The 24,485-nt window shown below is 38.9% G+C and overlaps 1 protein-coding gene and 1 long non-coding RNA gene across 5 annotated transcripts in view; one reads left to right on the top strand and one right to left on the bottom strand.

Annotated features, from left to right (window-relative positions):
- The window catches only part of LOC118227910, a 67,774-nt gene that overhangs the window by 31,476 nt on the left and 11,813 nt on the right, over positions 1 to 24,485 (bottom strand). For 3 of the 4 annotated variants that reach the window (XR_004765372.1, XR_004765371.1, XR_004765373.1), the window contains exons 2-3: positions 21,929 to 22,117; positions 7,235 to 7,378 (exon numbers count right to left, since the gene is read on the bottom strand). This is a non-coding gene — a long non-coding RNA (uncharacterized LOC118227910). The remainder of the gene's footprint in view (positions 1 to 7,234; positions 7,379 to 21,928; positions 22,118 to 24,485) is intronic. The other variant, XR_004765374.1, reaches the window with a different exon arrangement.
- LOC118227908 (homeobox protein aristaless-like 4) overlaps positions 8,564 to 24,485 on the top strand; it is a 32,141-nt gene continuing 16,219 nt past the window's right edge. The window contains exon 1 of the mRNA XM_035418961.1: positions 8,564 to 9,027. Coding sequence (XP_035274852.1) covers positions 8,682 to 9,027 — 346 coding nt within the window. The 5' untranslated portion in view covers positions 8,564 to 8,681. The remainder of the gene's footprint in view (positions 9,028 to 24,485) is intronic.

The raw sequence follows: 24,485 nt of genomic DNA, 5'->3' as shown, positions 1-24,485 counted from the left end.
GGGGTGCAAAACGCAAGAGCACGCTAAAAACCGGTGCCTCCTGCCTGGAGAAGCTGTTAGATGAATGTTAGGGGTATAATTACATTCAGTCGCAGTGGAATTCCTTCACTGTTCAGGCCTTTATCGCCTTTCCTTCGAGAGCATTTCGGCGCACGCCCAGGGGAAACAGAGCAGAGGTGAGACTGTACCTCTTTCGGTAGCGAGGTCAGGAATTAATGTCAGGAATTAATGCAACAGGCAATGTGGGTCGTGTTTTCCCGCGTGTTTTCAATTGCGTTCCCAAATTGGGGGAAAGCAGACAACTAGACGACTGCGAAGATCGCCCTTTATCTATCGAGGTCGCGCCTTTCATAGACAGTGTCATAGAGAACGACTAATCATTTGGAATCAATCATTTAAACGCAATCTACGTAAAACAATCGTATTTTTTATTAAGATGCAAAATTTAAATTGCTTTTTTTGCTTGATAATTATTATTCAAACAGCATAGACAACGTATGCTCGCAGGCATTGTTATGTTCCTCTTGAACACAAGTGGATGAACATTAATTAAACATCAATTTCACTAACCTTTCCAGACAGTGTACATTTGGCTAGAATATTTTTTAGAGGTGGGTAGCCAAGACTGCTGAAAAAGCTGAAAAACTAACGTGTGCTTACACCTGTAAGGGTTATTTAAAAATAGGTAGACTCAAAATATACACATATACAAAGTTCACATTATCACTTAACATAGAGCCTATCGCCGTATGTGCCAAATATGCGTCCACGTTATTTTAATTAATTTTCACTGTAACATAATTTAGCAATATTTCCGTAAAACCGTGTGTAAATTTATGTGTAATCAGAAACTAACAAATAGCCTATATTCCGCCGGATTTATCAAACACTCAAAAACACAAATTTTTCGTATCCACGTGCGTATGTTGACATTACCAATCAAACGTAAATGAAAAGCAAGTCTGCAATTGGCATAAATTGACGCCCTAAAATATCATAAAAGTGGTTTGGAATTCCATTGTAGGCATGACAGAGAAAAGGAGAAAGAATAATAAAAAAAAATTATTTGAAGTGGAGATTGAAGTACTGTTAATGGAAGTACAAACCAAAAACATATTTCATTCAGTAGCTTAGTGTAAGCATAAGTGTCAGTGCTGGGAAAGACTAAAGCCTGGCGAGATATAGCTGTAAACCCTGGCTAAACGAAAATTGTTTGACCAGAAACTAGAGGCAAAGAAGACAATCTCAATTTCTAATACTTCTGCACCCCATTTATAGAAAACTTCGTTTGTGTTTTATGGAATTTATATTCAATTGAAATTAAGTATTAGATTAATAAGCATTACGCAAATGAAGCATCGCCTATTTTAACGTTGAATCCAATTGCGATTTTTACACAATAACTTTAACAATTATAATCTAACGACGACAATTTATTAAAATAAATTTGATACTCTTAATAAAAAAAAGGAATAATAAAAGCACAAATGCGCAAAACAAGCTTTACAACCGTGTTTTTTTTTTATTTACAAATATGAACAGTTCAGAGCACTCGTGAAATCTTTTCTGATCCTACCAAAAACTGACATACGACAACTTTGGTAAATCCTACATACTTTTTGTAAATGCATTTACGAACGATTTATGATCTAATTCGTTCGACTCATGTCTGATACCTGAGGCCCAATAAACGTACTTGCTTTAAGCCTCCACTTCACAGCATACACGTTTTCATTTGGGTACGCCGTTTCATTTTTAAAAACAATATTTATAATTATTTGGCTGAATGTGAGCCGCAGTTTGTTCATCATTGATTTCGTCTTTGCTAAACAAAATCACAAATATTTGCGATTTCGTCATATGGTAAGATAAAGAAGACAAGGTCATATAGAAGGAGAAAGGTCGAAATGCATTGCATTTAGCACTTCGCCTCTGCCATTTAGGTTCCGGTTCGCGCAATATATCCACGTGACAAACGGTACACAATTTTTACTCACCCCTCTATGGTCGTCTGTCAATCAAATAAAATGTTCTCATATGAACATGAAAAAGCAACCTTGTTTCCCTAGGGAACAAAACCTTACGCTTGTGAAAGGAGGACTGGCTTTCGCTGAATGTAATTAGCAAAGACGTACAGAGACAGCAACGCATAAACATACAGGCACCTTTTCAGCTCAATAGTCGGCCCGTCATATGCAATCACGGAGAAAGTGTGTCGGTGTGAGTCTAAGGATGTGTTTGAGCAGCCTGGCTGGTTCGCATTTGTTCTGCTGGAGCGTGGGCCCTCCATGCATGTCCCGTGTGTAATGTATACATTCATCCCCTGCCAAGCAACGCGCGTTAGCCTATAGGCTACTACGCTAACAACAAGGCCACAGTGCTGTGCCGTGTATTAACACATGTCCTTGACTGCAGTAAAATAATGAAAATGACAGGTTATTTGCCAATATATGTCCTAGTAGCCGGCGGACTAGGTGTTTGTCCCATCTTCAGTACACAGTGCCACATCGTCTTTATTTCATTCTACTGCTTGGACACACATAGCCAAGAATGAACATCCTATTGCATGGCGAGTCTGCTCTTCACCACATAAGCGGGTGTCTCTCCTTAAAACTCTCTCAGAGACTGGTGGCAGGATGTGTTTGAGGGAAGCAAATTTGTGTTGCACCACGCTTAAACCAAAAGGAAATAAATAAACACTGCGGGCACAGCCGATACCAAAAAACTACTGTTCATGAGGGTGTTATTTATATGGCTTAAATGCAACCATCCAGTATAAATTTATTATAATGCACAAGAAGCAAACAGCTGAACAAAAAACAGTGCAGAATTATACTTCCCAAAATGAATGTATTCACACTTATTTAGAGCAGGCGATCTTGAATGGGATGGCAGGGATATTAAATATTCAGAATGTAAAGTATATGAAACAAGCTTAATTCAGTTCATTGTTACATCATCATTGGATAGGGCCTATATTGGAAGCATTGTTGTGGGGCATTTGGAAAATATAAATGTTCTCATCAGAGCTGTAATAACAGAGCTTGTGGATTCAACATTTCAGGATTAATTCCTTTCAGGTGCATAATTTCAAAGTAGACAATGCACAAAGGAAGTTTCCTGCAAATTTATCACGGAATACACAGTGAATTACAGTAACAAATAAAATAATTACAAATCGTTACCATTCAGAATCTACAAAATCAGCTATTGACAGTTTTTCTAATGAACCTTACTAACACTAGTCTAAATAGTTGAATGTAGGCTATATGATTTTGATTAGCATTACCATTATTATTATCTACATATTGAATTATAATTAATTCTAACTTTGATTTCCCCTAACAAAATTCCAGTGCAGTTTAACACTGTAATAAAAAAAATGACTCTACAAAACAAGACATTTAAATGGTAATTAAAATTTTTAGAAGCTTTGGCGACACATTTTGTACGTACCATGACAAGAAAACAGCAGACAAAAATCAATCAACAGTGGGTGTTCAGTGAATTGTATGACTAATGCAAGCATACATCTATCAATACAAAGATGGAAACATGCACCTTTCACCTCGGTGACCTCTGATCTATTCAACATATCAAGCATGACTCAAAAAACATTGCCTTGGGGGTAAACCTAATCTGATTTACTTGAGCATTTTATTTGTTCCTCGTGCCAGCCTTTCACCTATAACTTGAAACCATGACAATAAGCGTATTAATGTGTATATCGGCACTCAGGAGCCTTTGCGTTCGCCAACATCATTCGGTCATACAAGTTTAAGTGACACGGGACAAACTTTAGCGCGGGGTCCATTTGTTTTCAGCGGGATCGCTAAATCGTGTTTTTTCCAATTCATTGGCCATATCGCATGTTATCGCCACTTAAATTAAGTAGGTTCATGCCAGGACTGGCCCGTCTCGAATTTAGGACAAGATTTATTTGAAGCTGAAACTATCTGCTAGTTCATCATTATCTCTGCATGGTAATTATCTGTTGCATTTTTCTATTAACGTCTGAGATTAACCAGGCTATTTACAGAAACGAGCGTGTATATCCATGGCCTGCCCTTCTGATTCAGACTGCGTGTTGTTTTTACACCACATGCAGAATATGTTCGACACCTTCCATTTGTTTCATTTTGCATTTTGTAAAGGCGCTTTTATGAAACACACCAATTTACACTGTTATCAAATCTGAAAAGAACTAGAGATTAATAATCATATTTGCAACTATTACTAATTATAAACTGCTAAAAGAAGTACGCCATTAACGATAAAAAAAAAACGTCAATTTTGCAAAAAAAAAAAAAAACCTTTATAAAAATTTTATTTTTATTATTAAGATGTACAGGCATTAGTATAATTAAAATATGCAATAATAATAATAATAATAATATCCTATTGGTAATAATAATGAAAAGTAGCAAAGTGTTTAAATAATTATAAGTATCTAATTATTGACGACAGACATTGGAAGCTATTATTATTAATGGACGCTTCACATTATTAAATGTAGTCTCTCATTTCTGAATACAAGAAATTAGTGGTTCCGTTTGAAACAGAGCCATTCTGGAACTCTGGCATCCCACAAGGCTGAAAATATCTGGATTTATTTCAAGTAAAAATGAAATGCTGGTGCAGCAACATTTTTTTTTCTGAAAACACATTCAAATCACATCCATACTACTGCTGATAATAACAATAATTATGATTATTATCGTTATTGTTTTTATTATCATTACTATTATTAGCCTATTATTATTATTATTATTAATTATTATTATTATTAGTAGTAGTAGTAGGCCTAGTAGTATAAGCAGTAGTAGTAGTAGTGACAATACTACATAATAAATAAATCTTCATAAAAGCACAAATCCGATTATTACTTGATTTAAGGTTATCAGGTCAGGTGGTGTGTCAATAAAATATAAAATAGATATCCGTGAAACGAATATCTAACTTTTGGGTAAATTATATCGAAGAGGGAAATAAATCAAGAAATGTGCTCAAGTAGCCAACATGAAGATAAGTTTATCTTTGTGCTGACCGAAAATACTCCGAAACAGCATCATGCAGGCTGCAGGCTAAAAGACAGACGAGAGATAGACAACGGGCGTCATTTTTAAAAGGACGATCCAGTTTGATGATTACATTTTCTGTTTCCTGGGACAAACAGTCAACACCGAGGACTGAGAAGTAAAATTTAAAAAGTCGATAGCTAGCTAGTAGTAGGGATTTACGGGGAATTTGATAAGCGCTTGTTATAAAGCCACAAGACTAAAGTCTGTGAGTAAAGTCAACACACAAATCAAACCCTCCTATGCACCCCACTGCAAATCACCAGTCCAAGGGTGGGACTATGCGATGCACATACTGATATTTTCAGTCTGAAAATCAGACGAAATGAAAATGAAAATTTATTCAAAACGACTGTGAACGTTTTCATGCAATTATTTAGTGTCAAGTTTTTAAATGGGACATTCCTTGTTTCATTATATTGGCTGTATTTGGAACTTTCAGAACGGCTTCATTTCTGAGGATTATATTATATCAAATCAAATGAATCAAACTATTCAAATTAAACTTAATGACTTGTATGTAGAACGGCAAATAAACTTAGCCTATATTTATGATTTCAAAGAGAATTTCGTTATCTTTTTCCTTATATAATGCAATTATCAGTACAAATAGATAACTATTTAATTGGCCTCTGGATGTTTCCATCACGAACACAATATTAAATCAAAACTGTAATTAAACGGTCTGGTCCTTTCATACGGTGCAGTCGTACCAGGTAGTGACGTTTTAATATCTTTTTATCGGAAAAGTGAGGAAGATTGGCGCGCTAAAGACGTGTAGATATACTTTGAAAATTAGGTGCAGGTGCGGGTGGCTGGTACTGGACACTAGTCAAGATAAAAATTTCCAGACATCGCTCAAAAAGAGACCGAAGTCAATTTGCAATTGTCCTCAATGGTGAAAGAATTTAAGCTGCTTTTAAGTTAGCAGAGAACCTTTCTACTGTACTGTTTTGGCCAGTGTGCGGACAGTGTTCTTTTCTCTTGACATTTGCGTATTGCCAATTAGAACTCATACTTCAGGTCACAATAGGTCTATTTACCTAACTGTTGTCATTGGTGGTGTCTACTTCTGTCCTTTTACACCAGGCGGTTATCCGCATCAGTAGAGTAAAGAACAAAAAACGAATTTTGTAGCAGCTGACAGCTGGTGCTTCTAGGGCGACTTGTACGTTCCGGCTCTGCCATCCATCACCTGCTTATCCGAAGATGGGAGTAGGCCTACTCACTGGGAATGTACATCCAAGCTCAAATTGCACTCGCTTCGCCAGAAGATTACGCTCCAATTCCACCATGACAGCATAGACGACAATAATTTCCAACGTCCAGGGGACACTTGAGAACTTTAGAATTGGGAAGGGTGTTATGAAATCAGAGTTGCCAGTTGCAATGACAAGTTTTTAAAATTACCAGCATCATGGTATTAGGTCCCATCATCCTTCATTCCAACTTTGATACGATCTCCAACGTTGGCAGCTAAGACTATAATCGTTACCTCAAATATAGCCTCTGGAACCTTGCAAACCTAAATGTTGCGTTTACACTCATTTCCGAGATTACATTTTAATTTTTGTATAGTTACAAAGTACAGTGGGATTAGTTTTATTTGCACTGCAGTCAAACAAAAAATCACTTCAGAACCGAATGGGGATGCTGCGGGACTTAGGTTAAGTTATAGCTTTTTGCAATACTGCCCATTGTATATAACAAATTGTTTATTTTTACGGACCCTGCTTAATTGCTATTGTTTTTTTGTTTTTGTTTTTTTTTGACACGTCACTTAAGTGGCTTCGGTCAACCCAATATTGTACACATTGTAGTGCGATATGGGAAAAGTGGTCTGGGCTATATTTCCTATAGCCTGCATTACGTTCCCCACATTAAATAACATTTATGTTACCAAATGTTGATACCATTTGACTGACCGAAGGCACCATTTACCGTCAAGCGGGGCGGATACCGCAGGGAGAAAGACAAGGATTTGGTCCCGACACCGGACTACCGACTTAATTAGGCGTTAAATGAGTGGAGGGTTGGCTTATTATGTGGCACCAGCAGACAGGCTATGATAATCACAAACAATAATGGCAAGAAAAGTATTATCCTCGTCAATGAATGTACAAACGGAAATGTTTCCCCCTGTTTATTTCAGTTACCTGTCTTGGATTCTTCTGATTCGAACAGAGAAAACTGACTTCCCATCCCATGGTTTCTGGCCCTCAGGAGGTAGTTGGTGATTTATCTTCAGCTGATCAACGTTGAACCATACGCGCAAAGGGTTACACCTACAGAATTGTAACCTATAAATAAATAATACCACTTAAAAAATAAGAAACTTGAGGTTGAAAAACAAAAGAACCTTTCAAAGTCCAACCAGAGAAAAACATCACAATGTAATTAGCCTACTGCTAGCAATACAATTACCATTAATACTACTACTACTACTACTACTACAGTAGTGCCACACTAAAAATGTATATACGACTGCTACCATCTATACTATGACACCTAAATAATAATAACAATAATAAAAATAAGTCAACATAGTAATTATAATAAATATAATTATAATAATCGCTCCCTCATTGAACCCCACCAACCCAGAAAATCCTAAAAATATTTACTATGCTCCAGCATGTCACAATACTATGTATCAGACTGAATTATCTGGCCTACCTCGAACTGTAGTTGGTTTACCAAGACACGAAATGTTCTAATTTGGTATTTATCTTTCATCAAATATGAACTGAAACTACGACGCCCGGGCATCTCGCAACTGGGCGCCACGCCAAGAAGAGGTGTCACCACGCATGTGAAGTAGCATAATAATCATTAGCTGTCATTTTTCAGAACGTGATCATTGGTCTCATCAGGGCTATTTTCAATTTGAACTGAACAAGGGCCCAGAAAAACACAACATACAACACTGTTAATGGAGACGGAAAGATATTCAGACAGACCAGTAGCCTACATTTAGCGCAATAAAAAAGATCTGATATATCTAGCTTGGACAAAGACTCATAAGAGAGCATCGTTAGCCAACCATTAAATTCGCCGCGCTCCAATCAGTTACATTGCCCATTCATATCCCAATTATACTAATGTCATGTGTTGTATCTCCCACATATTTACAAGCACATTTCTTCTTCTGGGCAGAGATCTGACCTCAGCCATTAATACTTTCGACATAATGACAGAAGAGATGTCCTTACTTAAAGTCTATAGCCTAGCCTTATTTCTGGTTTCAATCCTCTCGGAATAAAGAAGTATTTCTTTGTTACTCCTCTGAACCTTAAGGGGGCTTTTTAGCTTTTTGGTCAGCTTGGAGTTTCTACAAAACATACGAATCTTTTTTTAACCAACCCAGCAGCTGCACCAGTGTGTGTGTGTGTGAGAGAGAGATAGAGAGAGACAGAGACAGAGAGAGAAAGAGAGCGAGAGAGAGTGTGCGCGCGTGAGTGAGCGTGTGTGTGCGTGCGTGCGAGTGAGTGTGGAAGAGGGAGATGAGAGGAGGGTGAGCGCGTCTGTTTTCCTCACTCTGCAAAAAAGGAAGAGAAGACAGAAAAAAGTTTGGACGTCTTTTTCTCCCTACTTTTTCTAGGAATGAACGCTGAGACGTGCATTTCATACTGCGACATGACATCCATGGATACATATTATAACCCGTCTGCACCGCAAGGTAGGGACCACCAAGCAAACCCCTTTAGGACATTCCAAGCGAGTGACACCAAGTACGGCCCTACTTTCCTCACCAACAAAGGTCAGGCATATGGGGAAAAGTCGCGGAGCCCGTTCCAACAGGAATGCCAGTCATTGGATGCCACTTCTGGGGAAGGCACCTTTAACAAATACCACCTCTTCATGCAGAGATCCTCTTGCAAAACTCCCCCCGAAGGAAGCAAACTCCACCAAGAAAGCGAGCACAACGGAGCGCTCATCTCTTGTTATGGTATGTACCGAAAAAATGTTTCGGAGTTTCATGCGTTTTAAAAATACAGGGTCCGGTTTTTTTTTGTTGCAGGATCGCCTCTAAATGTGTGTGTGTTAGCCCAGTAAAAGTGTCCTGCTTGCCTAATTCAACTCTCACAGTGTATACAAGAGTCCAATAGGGATCATATTTACTCTGTAAGAGTTGATTTAACTCAGATTTTACTGTGCGTCCCTGTTCGTGTACCCAGTCATGCTGTTCGCAGTTTCTTTTAAAAGAAGATTCACTCCAATGTACAATGTACGACAGTGCAAATAATAGGCAAACTCGCTGAGTAGTTATCTCCAAGTTATAATGTTCATGTAATGTTGATAATAACGTGCACGCGGCTTTGTTCTATTGTTTACGGTAAAAAAAACAAAACAAAACAATACTGATTAAGATAAATGGGTGTGAACAACTTTGATTTTGAGTAATTTTAAGAGTAAATAGATACCTGGAAAGTTTTGACTTTCAAGGCAGATTGTCTTCTCGCGCGCCTGAAGGCGATTTCATTCTCTACAGTGAATATGAGCTCACTTCGATGTGTGCAGATACCTTCCCTGTTAAGCATCAACAAAGCTAAACCGTAATTCTAGTTTTATTACGGACATAAAACATCCATATATGAGATGCAGGATCATTGTTGCTATTAATTGTGACCTTTGTTGGTACGGACCCAAACGAGTAGCCTACAAAGCATGAGTCGGCGAATTATGTTCGTATTTTTTTAAGCGCATAACAATTTAGATTAAACCCCGTAGGATCACAGCCATACGCAACATAATGCCACAATTACGAAATAGTATAACGTTTGTATTTTCCTATTAGCTACTGAATTAAGTTATGTTTAATGTGATAAGCTACATTACAATCGTTAATGTTGGAGGTCAATTAACACGTTTACTGACGCCCGTATAATCGAAACATCATATTCAGTTTACCATTTGTCTTACACATTTTAAAAGTAGACCGATTATTTTACCCATATTGCACAGGTCGACAAAATAGTGTAAAATAAATGTCCCGATGTAATTACAACTTCATTTCCTCAATTTATTTTATTTTGCGGAATTTTAAGGACGCAGTAAACAGTGGTAAATTAGTTTTTGAAGTTAATTTTGTGGAAAGGGATAACCCCCTGCTTGGACAAGTCCGGGGTTAACTTAACAAACCATTGATCATTAACATGCACAATAGCAGGCCGAGACAATCTGACGCAAAAAATAAATCCGCCATATTACAATGTTAAGCTAAATGCATATTTGTAAAGAGTAATGTTCATCAGCAACAACAACAACAACAACAACAATAATAATAATAATAATCATAATAATAATAAAACAGGGACCAAAAATCTTTTTAAAGAACGGAAATACATGTTAAGCAGGACCCATAATAATACAAAGGTGACTTGCACAAAGGTAGAACCATTTTCTTCATCTCTGATTTTGACACTTCCCCACATAATTTTGTCCAAAAAAAAAAATAGTAAGACAACGTAATGCAAGACAACTTCAGTATACATGCCCAAGTGCAAGTAATTAGAAATTATGGTTTAACTTGCGTGGGAATCAAATAAAAGTGTTTCCTCATTGCACTGTGGCAAGTGGCCTATTGTCTACGTACTTCATAATAATTCTATATTCCCATAAATCTCCATAGGAATCAAAGCACAAGATTTTCACAACATTATAGGCTTTGTAACGATAATTCAATGAGCACAATTTCTTTTCAGATCAGCTAAAATATCTAGGGTGTCAATATAGAGGCCAACGTACGGCGTGTCGGCGCGCGGGTAGCCTAATATAGGCTACAACATTCAAAGATACAGGCTACGTTAACTTTAACGACCAGCACGTGGATTCAGGCTGCATTTTGCTCCCTCCATAAATCTGAACCAGAATATGTTGTACTAATTTGTCCATACGAAACCTCCTCTTTTATTAACCTTTAAATGCCTTCAAAACGCGGCTGAGCCAACTTGAGCTGTGGAAAATCCATTGATCCTGCCATAAATCTAATACAACTGCCACAAAATCAATCAATGCTTTCCACAAGTCCCGGAGAGCAGATCGGTAGGGCGCAACTGACAGTGATTTATCATGATGGTGTATTATATATGGTGCAAGTGGGACAGCCAATCTAACCACAATAGCGCGTTAAAAAAATAGGCGTTTTCTTAGACTTTCAATATTTTTAGACGATTTTTCGTGAGGAAGTTTTTCGTGAGGGTCACTGATCGCCAAGTACATGATGATGCCCCTGAAAAATAATACTACTAGCTTCAATAGCCTACCATGCTCAAGGTCAAACACAAAGAACCATATATAGATAAACGCAACACTCGAGTAGTAAAATAGTGAAACGCATTTATTTATCAAATATGGGAAGTCATGAGAGGTACAAGAACAAAAAAGGACGGTATTACACCCATTAACTGGCGACGGTTATCAGATTTCGGAAAGTGTTAAAAATAGACTAGGCCTAAAAAGAAATAGGCTAACAATGGCTATAATGAATTTATCGATGACAATGTATTTGTAGCACATGTTGCCAGTGGAACGGACTATTAATAGCAGTGAGTCAACTACCAAGCATGAAAATAACCCGTTGTGATCGTGGTGTTTTTTTAACCACACAGATTTTGATCAAACGTTTCAAAGCGTTCATATAAAACTGCTGCAAATGTTTGCTTTCTTCTGTAATGTCTATTCACATTTTAGCAGCGCGAGATAAGGACTGGTTTTTAAAACAGGCTTCTATCGTGACTGGCATTTTCAAAAAATAAATAAATAAAGATCTGAAACTCAAATTGAAAACCCATGTATTGTTGGTCGCACATTTTGTGAGTGCCAGTTGACTGTAGCTTGCAGGTATTTGCGATGAACTGTAGATAGCTAATAGACGAAGCAGAAGGCAACATCCACTAGTCGTTTTTCCTGATACTGGGAAACACCTTTAAAGTGTGGCAAAGCAACGCGGGCAAACAAGGAAACTACAAGCAAAAAAACAGAAGGTTTTCGTCTGTTTTAAATTATGATATATAACGAATTGTGTATGTTCAAATAACTGTTCTTACTGCAGCCGAAACCGACAAGTTCTCATTTTCTAGGGGGATTATATATATATCGTCTCGCTCCCTGTATTAGGCCTATGTGTTTGGTATGCCTATAAGGGACAGACCAACATATCAAATCGAATAAAATGTTGCTTTCAGTGGAATCAAAGCACCTACATGCAGTTTTGCCAGGAGCGAGTTTTTTTTATCATTTTGTGAGTGGCGTTAAAACTGAGGCGTTAAAACAAATTTCTGAGGATATTATTTACTGGCGATATAATTACATCCACGCACTACATACCAGTGTCAAATAATGCAATTCCATCGCTCCACTGACATCGCTCCAAACAATTCATTCGAATCTGATAAAATGAAACATTTAAAATAGTGATTTATCACAGCGTTTTCAAAGTCGACAAATAAAACATAAATAAAAGTGCAAATTCGTGGGGTCGCATGTTTTTACTTCAACACTGAAAACGAATTTTACCATTTGTCATCCACGTGTGGAACAGAATTTTAAAAAGGAAAGTTTGATCTCCATAGCATCTGGCTCTGAAATAACACGTTCCATGTGTTTCCATTCTGGGACCCCAAAATAAAATGAATTCTCCCCCAAAAAAGGTTTTGCTGCACTACATGCACACGAAAATGTTAGGGCTCATGCTCCTCTAATAATAATAATAATAATAATAATAATAATATGAATAATAATAATACATGTACACGCTTCTGATACAACTGCATGCTAATTTCAAGTAAATATGCAACAAAAAAAGCTTGGAATGCGTGGCGCCTATTAAGAAGCCATTTTTTTCATGTAGGCTGATTCACAAATAATTAATTCCTGTATCCCACGCAGATCAACACCAACATCAAAGTCCGTTAGCATAAACTTCATGATTGGAATACCCCAGAACTACTACATAACGTTTTTTATTAGGCTTTTAGTGCATATATACACTATACAAATACCCTGAACTAAAAATGTAAACCTCCAAAATCATAGGCCCATAATGAAAAATGCAAGCTCTGCCATTGCGACATGACAGGCAGCGTAAAAAGCTTGACATATAAATGTTTAAACAAGAGTGCGTTCAGTGAACTATACTGTAAAAGTGAGCAGTGACAAAATATTTCGGATTCATAGTAGGACAGGGCAAACTCGTTATATATATTTACTCGTAAATATTTTCCATAAAGCTACAACTGCCACTAACACCAGTACCATACATATATAAACAACTTTAATAGTAATAATAATAATAATAATAATAATAATAATAACAACAACAAAAATCTTACGATTAATTCAATAAACTGCAAAATGTGGACCACATTATGCAGTTTATTGCATTAACGATACGAGGATAATGAGGAACCATTTCGGCCGGAGATTTTTGCTCATTAAAATGAATGAATTGTGACAACAGAAAACAAAAGTGTTATGGCCAAAATGAATCTGACATCAGTGCGTCTTTTCCCTCATTCAGAATAGTGAGCGACTTGAAAACCTTCAATGCAACCATATTTTTCCACGTTAATTTATTTGTTGAAAGTAAAGGACAAACTGCAAAGCGATTAGATTTAATCTGGGTCTACGTTCTTTACAGAGCTATGAAGGTGGTTTGGAAGGGCTTGGAATGTAAAATTAAACGAGACAGTATCGGGTTTCCTTTAACTTTAATTAAAACACAAGGCCATAAACGAATCGGGGCTTTCTGCGCTCTTGGGCTGCATAATTTATTGAAACTCATGACGAACCATAAGTATTTAAATAAGGTTTAACGACAGCCTGTCGTACAGATGTTATTGAACAGTTTAAGTTTTATTCAACAAATGTGTAATCCCTTGACAACAGTACGCAAACCCGCTCGTTTCAAATCACATTGAGCCCACGAGCAGGACACCGTCCAAGCACAAGAGTGCTATATTCTTCCATATAAAGGACTCAGAGACTATATAAACATATGCTTTTTTCTTAGTTAATCAGCTATAAGACAAAACATGGCTGCACGCTGTAAGTAAGGAGTGCTTTGCATGATGGTAGAAACAATGGTGATGGGCCAAACCACAACAGAAACTATTTTAAAATAAACACACAGCCTTGCACGGGTGAGTTTTCGTAAAATTCCACAAACTTGCTCAGGCCCCTAAAGGGATAGTTCGTTTTCTGGAGTTTTTCCGGCTATTATTTCAGTTTTATCGTATGTGTTTGATCAGCCCAGACAGAATTCCTGCACAATTTAAGATATTTTAAAGATCAATAGAAATTTCTTCCATACTTACAGTGATGTGTATCGGGGTATTCATAGTTCGTGATGGTCTAAAAGCAAGAGAATACACTTCCAAGTAGCCTAACTCTCACAAACAGCTTGCAGGCCTACATCGATGTTAGGCCTATGTGTCCCGAAGTTATACACATAAGCATTTTAATTTTATTATAAACATAGAGTTGAAAAATTCTGTTTTAATATTGCGCTTGTACTTCTTTATTTCCCCCCTTCTCCGTTGTCAAGCAGCACAAGCTCTTCACTCCCAAAGACCTGTGTATTGACGTTGATACAGGAAGCCGTGAGACAATTAGGCTCCACTGAGCACAGGTCGCATGGCCATAAAAAATATGTCCCACCAAAAATTTGATTAAACTAAGGTTAAAGGTTAAGGTTAAACTGACTTTTTCCGCAGACGCCGTACATTCGCTTTATCCGGCTAAAATAATGGAGTCGGCTAAAGGTGAATATTACTTGATGTGGCTCTGTATTACGCAGGAAGGGGACTACAACTTGATTCGCATCTTCTGTGCTGCTGTGCTGTGTAAGCTCCCTTGGACTCACAGAGCGACACATTTAATGTTTAAATGTCATGCCCGCTTGAGTCGACCACAACGCCAAAAGCGGTTCTTCTCTATGACCGAAAAACAATATCGCAAAGTCCGTGCCCAAGAAATATCTTTGTATTTATAACCAAAAACTCATCAACCAGGGGCACTGTTCAATTACTGAAGAGCAATGTGTTTGAATAACGACGCCTGTTTCAACTTTCTGCAGCCAAGGCCAGGCTAATAATTGTGCAGTTATGATGAACCTGACGATATAGGCCTATCTGTATGGGTTTAAGAGGCAGGAGGTTTCAAACCATTTGAAATACCATGGAATAATAAACCGAAAAAGTTGACAACGTGGCCTAAAATAAATAAAATAATTAAAATGTGTCTGTAAAAAAACGGGAACAGCATAATCGCCCTGCCTCTGCCCACGTTGCCACAGGTAGACTCAGTCTACCCCGACATAGCCGCACCAACTTGTGTCAGCTGTAGGGTATCATGCCGGCATTCCTCCTTGTCCCCTCCTCTCGTTTTATACACGTTCACGCACTGTAAACCGGGTAGACCACAGTCTGCTAACTCTGACATTCCATAATTAACAGAATATCAAATGACATTCTCTTTTTTTTCCGGAAATATTTTTGTACAGCATAGCCTAATAATAGCAAATGTTTGTCATAATAAAAAAAACTTTACCAACGGCAAGTAGGCCCACGGCTGTATGTTTAAATAAGAGAATGCACCAATTTGTAATGCAAGATGGAGTCTAGTATAAAGAGCAGGTCTAAATCACACACACAAAAAAAACATTTTTTTTGCAAAATATCAAAGCTTAAGCAGCTGAAATACAGCAAAACAAGAAATGCAATGAATTAATTTGAGCAAAAATAGTGCTGACATTTCACATGGGGGAACAGTTTCTGATCAGCATGTTTGTGTGCATACGCCATTGTGACAGACAGTATACAGTATGTGCATGCGTGCGTGTGCGTAGGCATTATGGAATATCCAATGGCATTGCAGGCGCATCCAATGCCATTGGATACTGTCTCAGAGAATGGCCTGGGCTCTGTCTTCATTAAAGCTTAACGTTATACTGGTATTCAAGGAGTTTACATTATATATTTCAAATAGAAAGCTTATTTTTCAGCAGCAGAGAGGAATCTGTCTGAATTTGGAAACACAATTTCCATATTCAAAACCTGTAAAATATGAATGAAGCAAACAGTTTCATACTCTCTACAAAAGAGAACTATGTGACATTCAGCCAGTGGTAGGTGTCCAGGTCACACCATGTTTGGAACACATTATTAAAATAGCAGTTATTTTCTTGAAAAACAAGGCCTTGCCAGTGTTTAAAGTTTAGCCACCTGCATTTTCTCGCCATATTGTTGTATATTATTTGCATTATTTTAAATCCAAAGAGAATTTGCCATTTGTGCCACACATTACAAACCCTCAACAGCTGTTTGTGGAAGTGGGTAACCAAACATATGCTGCGTATTTTCGATGAGATATCACACCATTTCAGTGTAGGCAGTGTCCAGCCAGATGTGCCAGATGTGGCTACATAAGGCCATACACCCCAACACTCAAATGAGCAACACTTATTAGGAATATTACATTTTAAATAAACTGCCACATTACTCATCTGCTAATTTTTGTCTGACATCCTTAGCAGAAAAACTCCATCGGGGCATTCTGAGTTATTACTTCAATCAGCCTTCAGCAGGTACACTGAAATTCCTGAAGTCATCAGAGTCTTTGCTTTATTTCCCACTAAGACCTTGCAGCCCTTTGAAGATAATGCCCAGTGCTGCTTTGGGAGATTTCTGTGTTGACTTGAACTTGCCACTGACCCTTGTATTACATCTCAGAGTCTACTCACGTTGAAGAAGCTTTACTAGTTCAAAAAAATAAATAAATAAATAAAAAAACCAAAGCAAACCAACAATATAATGGCCAAGAATGTAGAACAATATCCCTTAATGACTGATCTGATTACTCTCTGAAAGGGAAAAGGGAAGTTGTGGTTTTTCTCTCGCATAGGTCTTCCTAATTAAGCGCTCAGTGACACTGAACTATCTAGAAGCCAGCATGCATGGTTAGATGAACAACAGCACTGATACAAAAACGGGCCGTAATACAAGTGATAAAGTCTTCCATTGTAAAAAGTAAATTATGCAATAAACATATTATTTGTTAGTGTCAAACTGAAGGAAAATAGTTATACAATACAGATGAACCCCTTTTATTTCCCCTTGACAATGCAAAACTCGCAACCTCTAAGCTGGTTGTCAGAAGGGTAGGTACAAAAACCAAAAGCAAGTCATTATGAAGTATTACAAAGCTTTATGAAACATAACAGTATGCAATGATGGGGCAGGCTTAAGTAGCTAACTTTTAAAAGAACAGTAAAAGGTAAAAAAAAACAAAACATGGTTGATGGATTAATCCCATCCATGGTAAATCAGTAAATGACTGATGACTGTACAAAGAAAAAAATGTATTATATCTGACATGAAGCCGTTCAGGATTGTAAATGAAAGGGTTTCTTCTGATTTTAAACTGCTGAATTGAGAACATTACACATGTCAGCAACTGTTACTAGGAAACCACACCGGCTTGCAAAATTTTACATTGCATTATTAATTTGCTTAGCAGATGCTCTTATCCAATGCTACTAGCACAGCATACCTCTTTAAATGCTATCCATTTCAACAGATGGATTTTCAATAAAGCAATTTAAAATGAATCCTCACCTGGGATTTGAATTAACTTGAGGTAAGATCCCAAATTCCCAAACCACTACTTTGTTATGCACAATGTCATACGTGACAGAAAACAAAGACAGCTACCTTAAAATAAGAATTCCAGAGCCCCCAGCTGATGGGAATAGGACTGAGTGCATCACCAGAAAGGGTCATGCATATGGTAGCCAATGCCAGAGAATAATCACCAATGAACTCTGAAGTTGGGTACCATATCCATGACAGTCTGTGATGACAGACAGGTCTTTGTGAACTCCCCAGATTCTGACTGGTCCTTTAGCAGTGAGCTAAATTAGCCATTGAACTCATTGGAGGACCCTCCCTCCTCATTAATACAAGTCGGATGTATTCTACCGTTGTGCTTTCAAAGAAGTGCCCCGCCAAGCAACAGGGAGTTCCTGAGTCAACAAGAGGTGACTGGTTTGTGTAACCTTGTTCTGTGCATGTCCCGTACAAATACACCAGCAGTCAGTGGTGTGGTGTTTGGTTTAGGTCGAGTTTTGGATGATTGAGGAGGTCCGTACGCAATGCTTGACGCACAGGGTGCAAACTGCAGGTGTTTGTTGCGTGTGTGTGGCTGTTTTCATAAATCCTGCCTCACTACATGGGCCTGCCTCATGTACTGCATTATTTTTTTAAAACAAAAATGAGCATGTCAAAACCAACGCCATTCATCTCATAAGCACACCAACTGCTAAGAAACAACAAATAGTCTAAGCCAACAGCAGTCAAACCTTACAGCTGTCAGACGTTAATAATTCTTTCAGGAAGTAGATTTGGTTTATGTTGATACTCAGCGTACAGGCCAGTTCCATCCATGCTTACCTACATGACAAATATGGTCTAATCCCATAACTGATGTGTGGTGAAGCCCTTGATTCCAGGTCATACTAATGTAATTCAATGAATAAATACAACTATTAATGACACGCTGAACTCACTTAAGAATTGGAAACCCCAATGTTAAGTCACTTAATAGGGGGGTGAGACACCACATGGGACAGTCTACCTGTATACCTCTAGTCTACCTGTATGCCATAGAGTCTACCTGTAATTCTGCTGGAGCAATACAACACCACTCATCCATGAGGAAGTCAGTCAACTCATGCAGAGTTCATAGATGTGGAAAATGCCATCTCAGATATCAGTGCCGTGCCCTTTCAGTATCTGTAACATGGCAGCCTATGCTGGGCACCTAGACACACTAAGGCGATGGCCAACACATTGAGACTTTGTGCAGCAGCATGCAACACAATATTACACATTTAGTGCCAAAGCATGTGACACAGTGAGGTCACTTGATCAGGCATGGGCTCCTCCCCTTTTGGACTCAGACCAAAGCTGTTAATAACAGTAAAAGTACACTTGGAAGCACTGTTCCATATTGGAATGTCGAACGATTTGCTTCACTGAAACATTCTTTTTCGGAATGCAATGTGAATTTGAACGAGACGTGTTTGTGTGTGCATGTTTGTGTCTGTTGCATTTCTGTTTGGTTCACGTGCAATGAACAAATCTGAGCCATTATTTTATCAAAGTGGTTTGTCTAAATGCTGTGTGGACAAAGCCTTTCTGTATGATCCTGAGAGCTTTTGTGTTTCTTGTGCATGAGCAGCAAAAGTAAGCCATAGAACAATATATTGATTGAGACAACCCACCCAACCAAACCCATTCAAAAGAACATCTCATCACCTATTAAACAAACACTCCTATCGAGAGTGACATACAATGTAGGTGGACACAAGGGCATTCTTCTGATTTATATGGTATTTCATGTAATCATTAGAAAAAAAGACAGAATAAAGACTGGGAAAAGACTTTCCCCTGAGACAGTCATCTATACACTGAAAACAGAGCACGCAAGCAGTGAGTGTGTGTTCTTGACCTCTGCATCAAACTCCGGCCTGAGAAACCACAGGAGGATTTCTGCCTGTGCCCAGCTCAGGAAAAACATTCCAAAAACATTCCAAAAACTAACAAAGGGATGAGCCTCTGGGTCAGACAGGGCCGTAGGAAAAATCCAATGGCCCAGATCAGGTTAGAACAACACACGGCCCTCGAGCAATGAACCAGTGGCCCAGACTAGGTAAGAACCACACTTGGGCCTCGATCAATGAGTCAATAGCTCAGACTCGGTCAGAACCACGCTCAGACCTTGAGCAATGATCGACTGGCCTGGACTGGGTCAGAACCACACACAGACCTTGGGCATCAAGCCAACGGCCCAGACCAGGTCAGAACCACACATGGCCCTCAAGCAACAAGCTAACAGCCCAGATTGGACCAGAAGCACACACTGGCTTTGAGCAGTGAGCTACTGACCCTGACTGGGTCTGAATCACACATGGTCCTCAAGCATGCCGCCGCTTCAGTCTTGGGGCAGTCAAGCCAAGTTCACGTTGCTTTTCATCCCCTTTGTGAACTTCAGCTGATGCCACTGAGGTAAAAGTAATTCCAAGGTTAACTCTAGTTCTTGAACAAGCCCTGATGGCTTGTCTTTTTGCTTTGCTGTATCTGGGCCATTGCAGTACCTATCTAGCTCGCAACAAACACTCCACTGAGATCCAATCTCAGAACACAGGCTCTTTCAAAAAGAGTGCAACGCTCAGAAACTACCCAAACTCATTATAGAATAACAAATACAGGTAATGGTGCACAAATTCAGGGAAAGTGCATAAAGCCAGCTATTGTCAGTGCATCATAGATATACCTTGGTTATACCATACCATGGTTATTTTGCAATATTTTCAAGGTAAAAATCCTGCATAGTATGCCTTTGACATTTAGGCTGGCCTTGCTTTGGTTATGATTAATCTGTCTCCAAGCTGCGGGAATGCCATGTCAAATAGCTTGCCTTTTTCACAGAGTTTGAAGGTGGGCTGCATTCAAACACACAGGACGAGGGGTTTCCAGTATCTGCTCATTGTTTAGAGGGCTCTTTAGTGTCTGGTTTCCAACCCAAGTGGATGTCCTGGTTGCCTATATTCACCCATCATTAGCTTAACAGTTATTTCATCTTAACTGTCATCTGATTTCAGTCACCTTAACACAAGCAGAAGCTAATATAAAACAGGCTGACCCTGCGGCCAATGATGGGGGAGCAAAGGTGCCATTTTAGCAGGTTATTTACAAGGGCTGGGTCTAGTCTTAGCTAATTTGCATGCGGTTTGGTGCCCCCATTTACATCTAGGTCAATCTGCCCAACTGAGTGTGATATGGCCACTGCTTGCCTCATACATAAAGCCAAACCTTCCCCAAAAGGAGAATGTAGGTCTGTCATCTGCATTGCAAAAGTGTGGGTGAAGGTGTAAAGCACTTATTCATAAGAACGCTCCACACGCCAGACTTAATTGTGAGTATGCCAGCGCCAGAGTGAACTTTGGGCGGTAGTCCCACAGAGCATTGTACATTAGCTATAGTGCCAATTTTTACTCAGCAGAAATATTGCAAATATGCAAGTGCTACTGTAAGCGACTTGGAAGCTAAGCCTGCAGACTCCCAAATTTGGACATTGCAGTGATGGGAGTGTTACACTGACATTACAGTAATGGGCATGTTACAGTTAAGACTGTTAAAAATTCGGAAAGAAAGGAAAATGAGGGGAAAAAAGTTCATTTAAAAAGGATAGCAAGTCTCAAAGAGTATTCTACTCCTCAATTAGGAACTACACAGACATCATTATCCCAGTGCTGCTTATATAACTAATTTCAAATGGACTAGAGCTTCAAAAAACTCTGAGACTTCACCTGTTGAAGTCCCATTGCTAAACAAAAAAAAAGAAGAAAAAGACTTGAGATTTAAGTTTCAGGATTACAGGATGTTGTAACAAGCTTCCCCCTCGGTTCCAGATGATTGTAATTGCGCAATCACAGAGCTGACTCTTTCCCTGCCTGCTTAGGCACACAGTGCTACTAACTCTGCCGATGTACTGTGAATGTGTTAACGGAGGCCAACGCCTTAGTTTTAACAGGATTGGTTACAGTGCTGCATGTTCCAGATCTCAACTCATTCTGCCCACAATCACCAGTGTAGCGTCAGACAGACCATTTGTTACTTTGTATTTGAAAAGCAGTTGGGTGTCTATCTGCACATAGGGGTTTCTATATTTTTAATCACATACACACACGCACACGCACACGCACACGCACACACACAAACAGACACACCCACACACACACGCACACACACACACAACCTCTGCTCTTGGGTAGATGGAAAACTCACCGGGGCTCCAGGACCTGTGAGAAATACCGAAGTGTCACGTGGGAGCAGATTTATCAGCAGCCGCGGCTTTGAGGAAATGCTCTCATAGTTTCCCACTGCATTCGCATTCTTCCACCGGCCGCAGGAGTAAATCTTCTGCTCCCCGAGCTGTCTGCCCTCTCTGCATCCACAAAGGCACCTATCGGTCTTCTTAAAAGGGGGGAAAAGAAAAAAGACAACGCTGTGTTGTTTTATCTGCCGCAGGTACCTCACAATCCTCGTAAATGTTGCCTGATGCTGATATCTTTAAGGTGGTATTGGATATTAGACCAATTCCTATTCACAGCTGTTTATTAATCTTGAACTCAAGCTTACAAATGTTTACAGCAACCATAGTTTCATTTTAATTGTGTATGTATTATATTTTCAGATCCTTTTTTTATTTCAGTATTTCTTAGTGTTAAGAACATTGTTTCAAGCGTGTTGCACTTATGCTTGATTCAAATTAGTTCTTTCAACTTTGTACTTAACATCTATAGTGCCATTTTCTCTGCTTTGGTTTTTGGGGTTAGCCTATTTTTTGTTGCTGTAATTACATTTACATTTTAAGTTTATTACTTTGGCCAAAAGCACCTGCCAAATGAATACTTGGAATGTAATAGTTGTGTGAGAATTGAGAGAACATCATCCCATTACCTTGGGCAGACCTCATGCTATGACCACCACAGAGGACTCAAACCTGCAGGACTGGTGCTTTTCAGAAAGGTGTTTCAGTTGCTTTCAGACCGGCCCAGCCCCAGCACCACTTGTATGAAGGGGTGACACGACATTTCATTTAGAGGGGAGGGCGGTGGACTTGATTTCACCACGACTAAGGTTTGTGACTGCTGAAAATGAGCGCAATGAAAATTTGCTTTAGTACTGGTGTATTATTATACTGCAGGTACCTTATTTTTGGAAAGGAATAGTCTGGAACATTTCATGCAGAAGAAAGGAATGGTACCCTTTAGCCTGTGCTACCCAGCCAAGTTCAGACTCCTCCACACACCAAACCTCCAGAGCCCGGAAAACAGCTCTGCTGCCTTCAACACCTCATCTCATACATCTGCCTTCTCACCAGAAATGTGCTCTGGTTTTGAGTCGGTCATACACTCCGGTTTTAAAAATGCCCTGTCAGAGAAAGCCTGCTAATAATCTCCACACAAAAAAACACATCTTGTAGCATCATGCTCAGAATCTGCAATAAAAATGATCAAACTGTGTCAAAGTCTCATAGTGAAATCTGAGCCTGCCAGTCATGGGTCTGCACACCTCTTACACTGAACTGCGCGTCTCCTGTCTGCACAGCTGTCCGTCTGCCAGTCAAATCCTGCGTAACTGTGATGACAGAGTGAAAAAGGTACACATTTTTGCCAGCCTTCTGATGGGCTGAACATTTATTAGCATTTTTACATACAACAATGTAAAATGCTAATAAATGCCTCAAGATGAAGCAAACTCTCTTTAAGTAAATTTAGTTCCCTGCATCAAGTATAAATAAACAAAAAAGGAAAAAAGAGACAATGCAATATAATGTTATGTATGTATTTTTAATTGCCCAGTGTTTCCTAGTATTTTTTCCTCTTGTGGAGTATTTGGTTATCGACCCTTCACAGGGCCTCTGTGGTAGCTAATTTATAGTGTTTCTTTTAGTTACTTCTCCCTGACCCCTCCGATCACATTCCGTTAAAAAGCAGGGGGGGCGCCCTGCCGCTTAACAGCCAGTTAAATTACACTTTGATGTTTCTCGCTTTTCGGCGGTGATGAAACCCGCTGCCTCTAGAGAGGATCTGACCCTCGCTAACATGAGGAGACTGGTGCTGACATCTCACAATCCAGGAACAACACGGGTTCTTACACCAGATCGTTCACGGCTTTCTAAAAAAAGCACCCCATGTCCACAGCGTCAAAAATGACCCATTTCCGACCCTAAATAAATATTTTTCATGTAGAAACAACCTGTCACTCATCAATAAATTGGTGAATAACTATTCCTACTTCACAGTCCAGGAACGTCATGTCTTCAGTCTACACCACTTTTTTGTTTGCTGTAATAGGTGTGTGGTGGTTAACATTGATTATGCAGGGTCAAAAAAGAAAGAATCAAACAAACAAATCAAACAATCTTTGCACCCGGATGGTATAGGCAACATTTACAAAAATATAAAAAAAGGCCAATGATGAACTTTTTCTGTTGGTAGGGTCACTCCAGGAAAAGCAATCCAATGTCATGCTTAAAAATTAAGTTTTGGGGTTTTTGACTGCTGTTATGTTCAGAAAGAGACATTTTTGACCCCAAGGACAACAAGAAGGTTAAAATTTGATACTCAGAGGAATTAATTCTAAAATGTTCACTGCACAATAAAAATGTCAAAAGTTAATTCACTTGTTGTTGGACATTTTACTGTGTTAATTCCAGTCAGTGCTTGAATTTCACAGATTTGTGCTCTATATCAGAGCTGAATTGACAGTGAATGTTTTGCTGTGAGAAATATCAACAATTCAATTCTGTTGGTTTGACATTAACCAACAGAATCTT

This window comes from Anguilla anguilla, chromosome 5 (assembly GCF_013347855.1).
Source record: "Anguilla anguilla isolate fAngAng1 chromosome 5, fAngAng1.pri, whole genome shotgun sequence".
Taxonomy (NCBI): Eukaryota; Metazoa; Chordata; class Actinopteri; order Anguilliformes; family Anguillidae; genus Anguilla; species Anguilla anguilla.
Note: the sequence above shows the minus strand (reverse complement) of the source record. Positions and strands in the feature narration are given on the sequence as shown.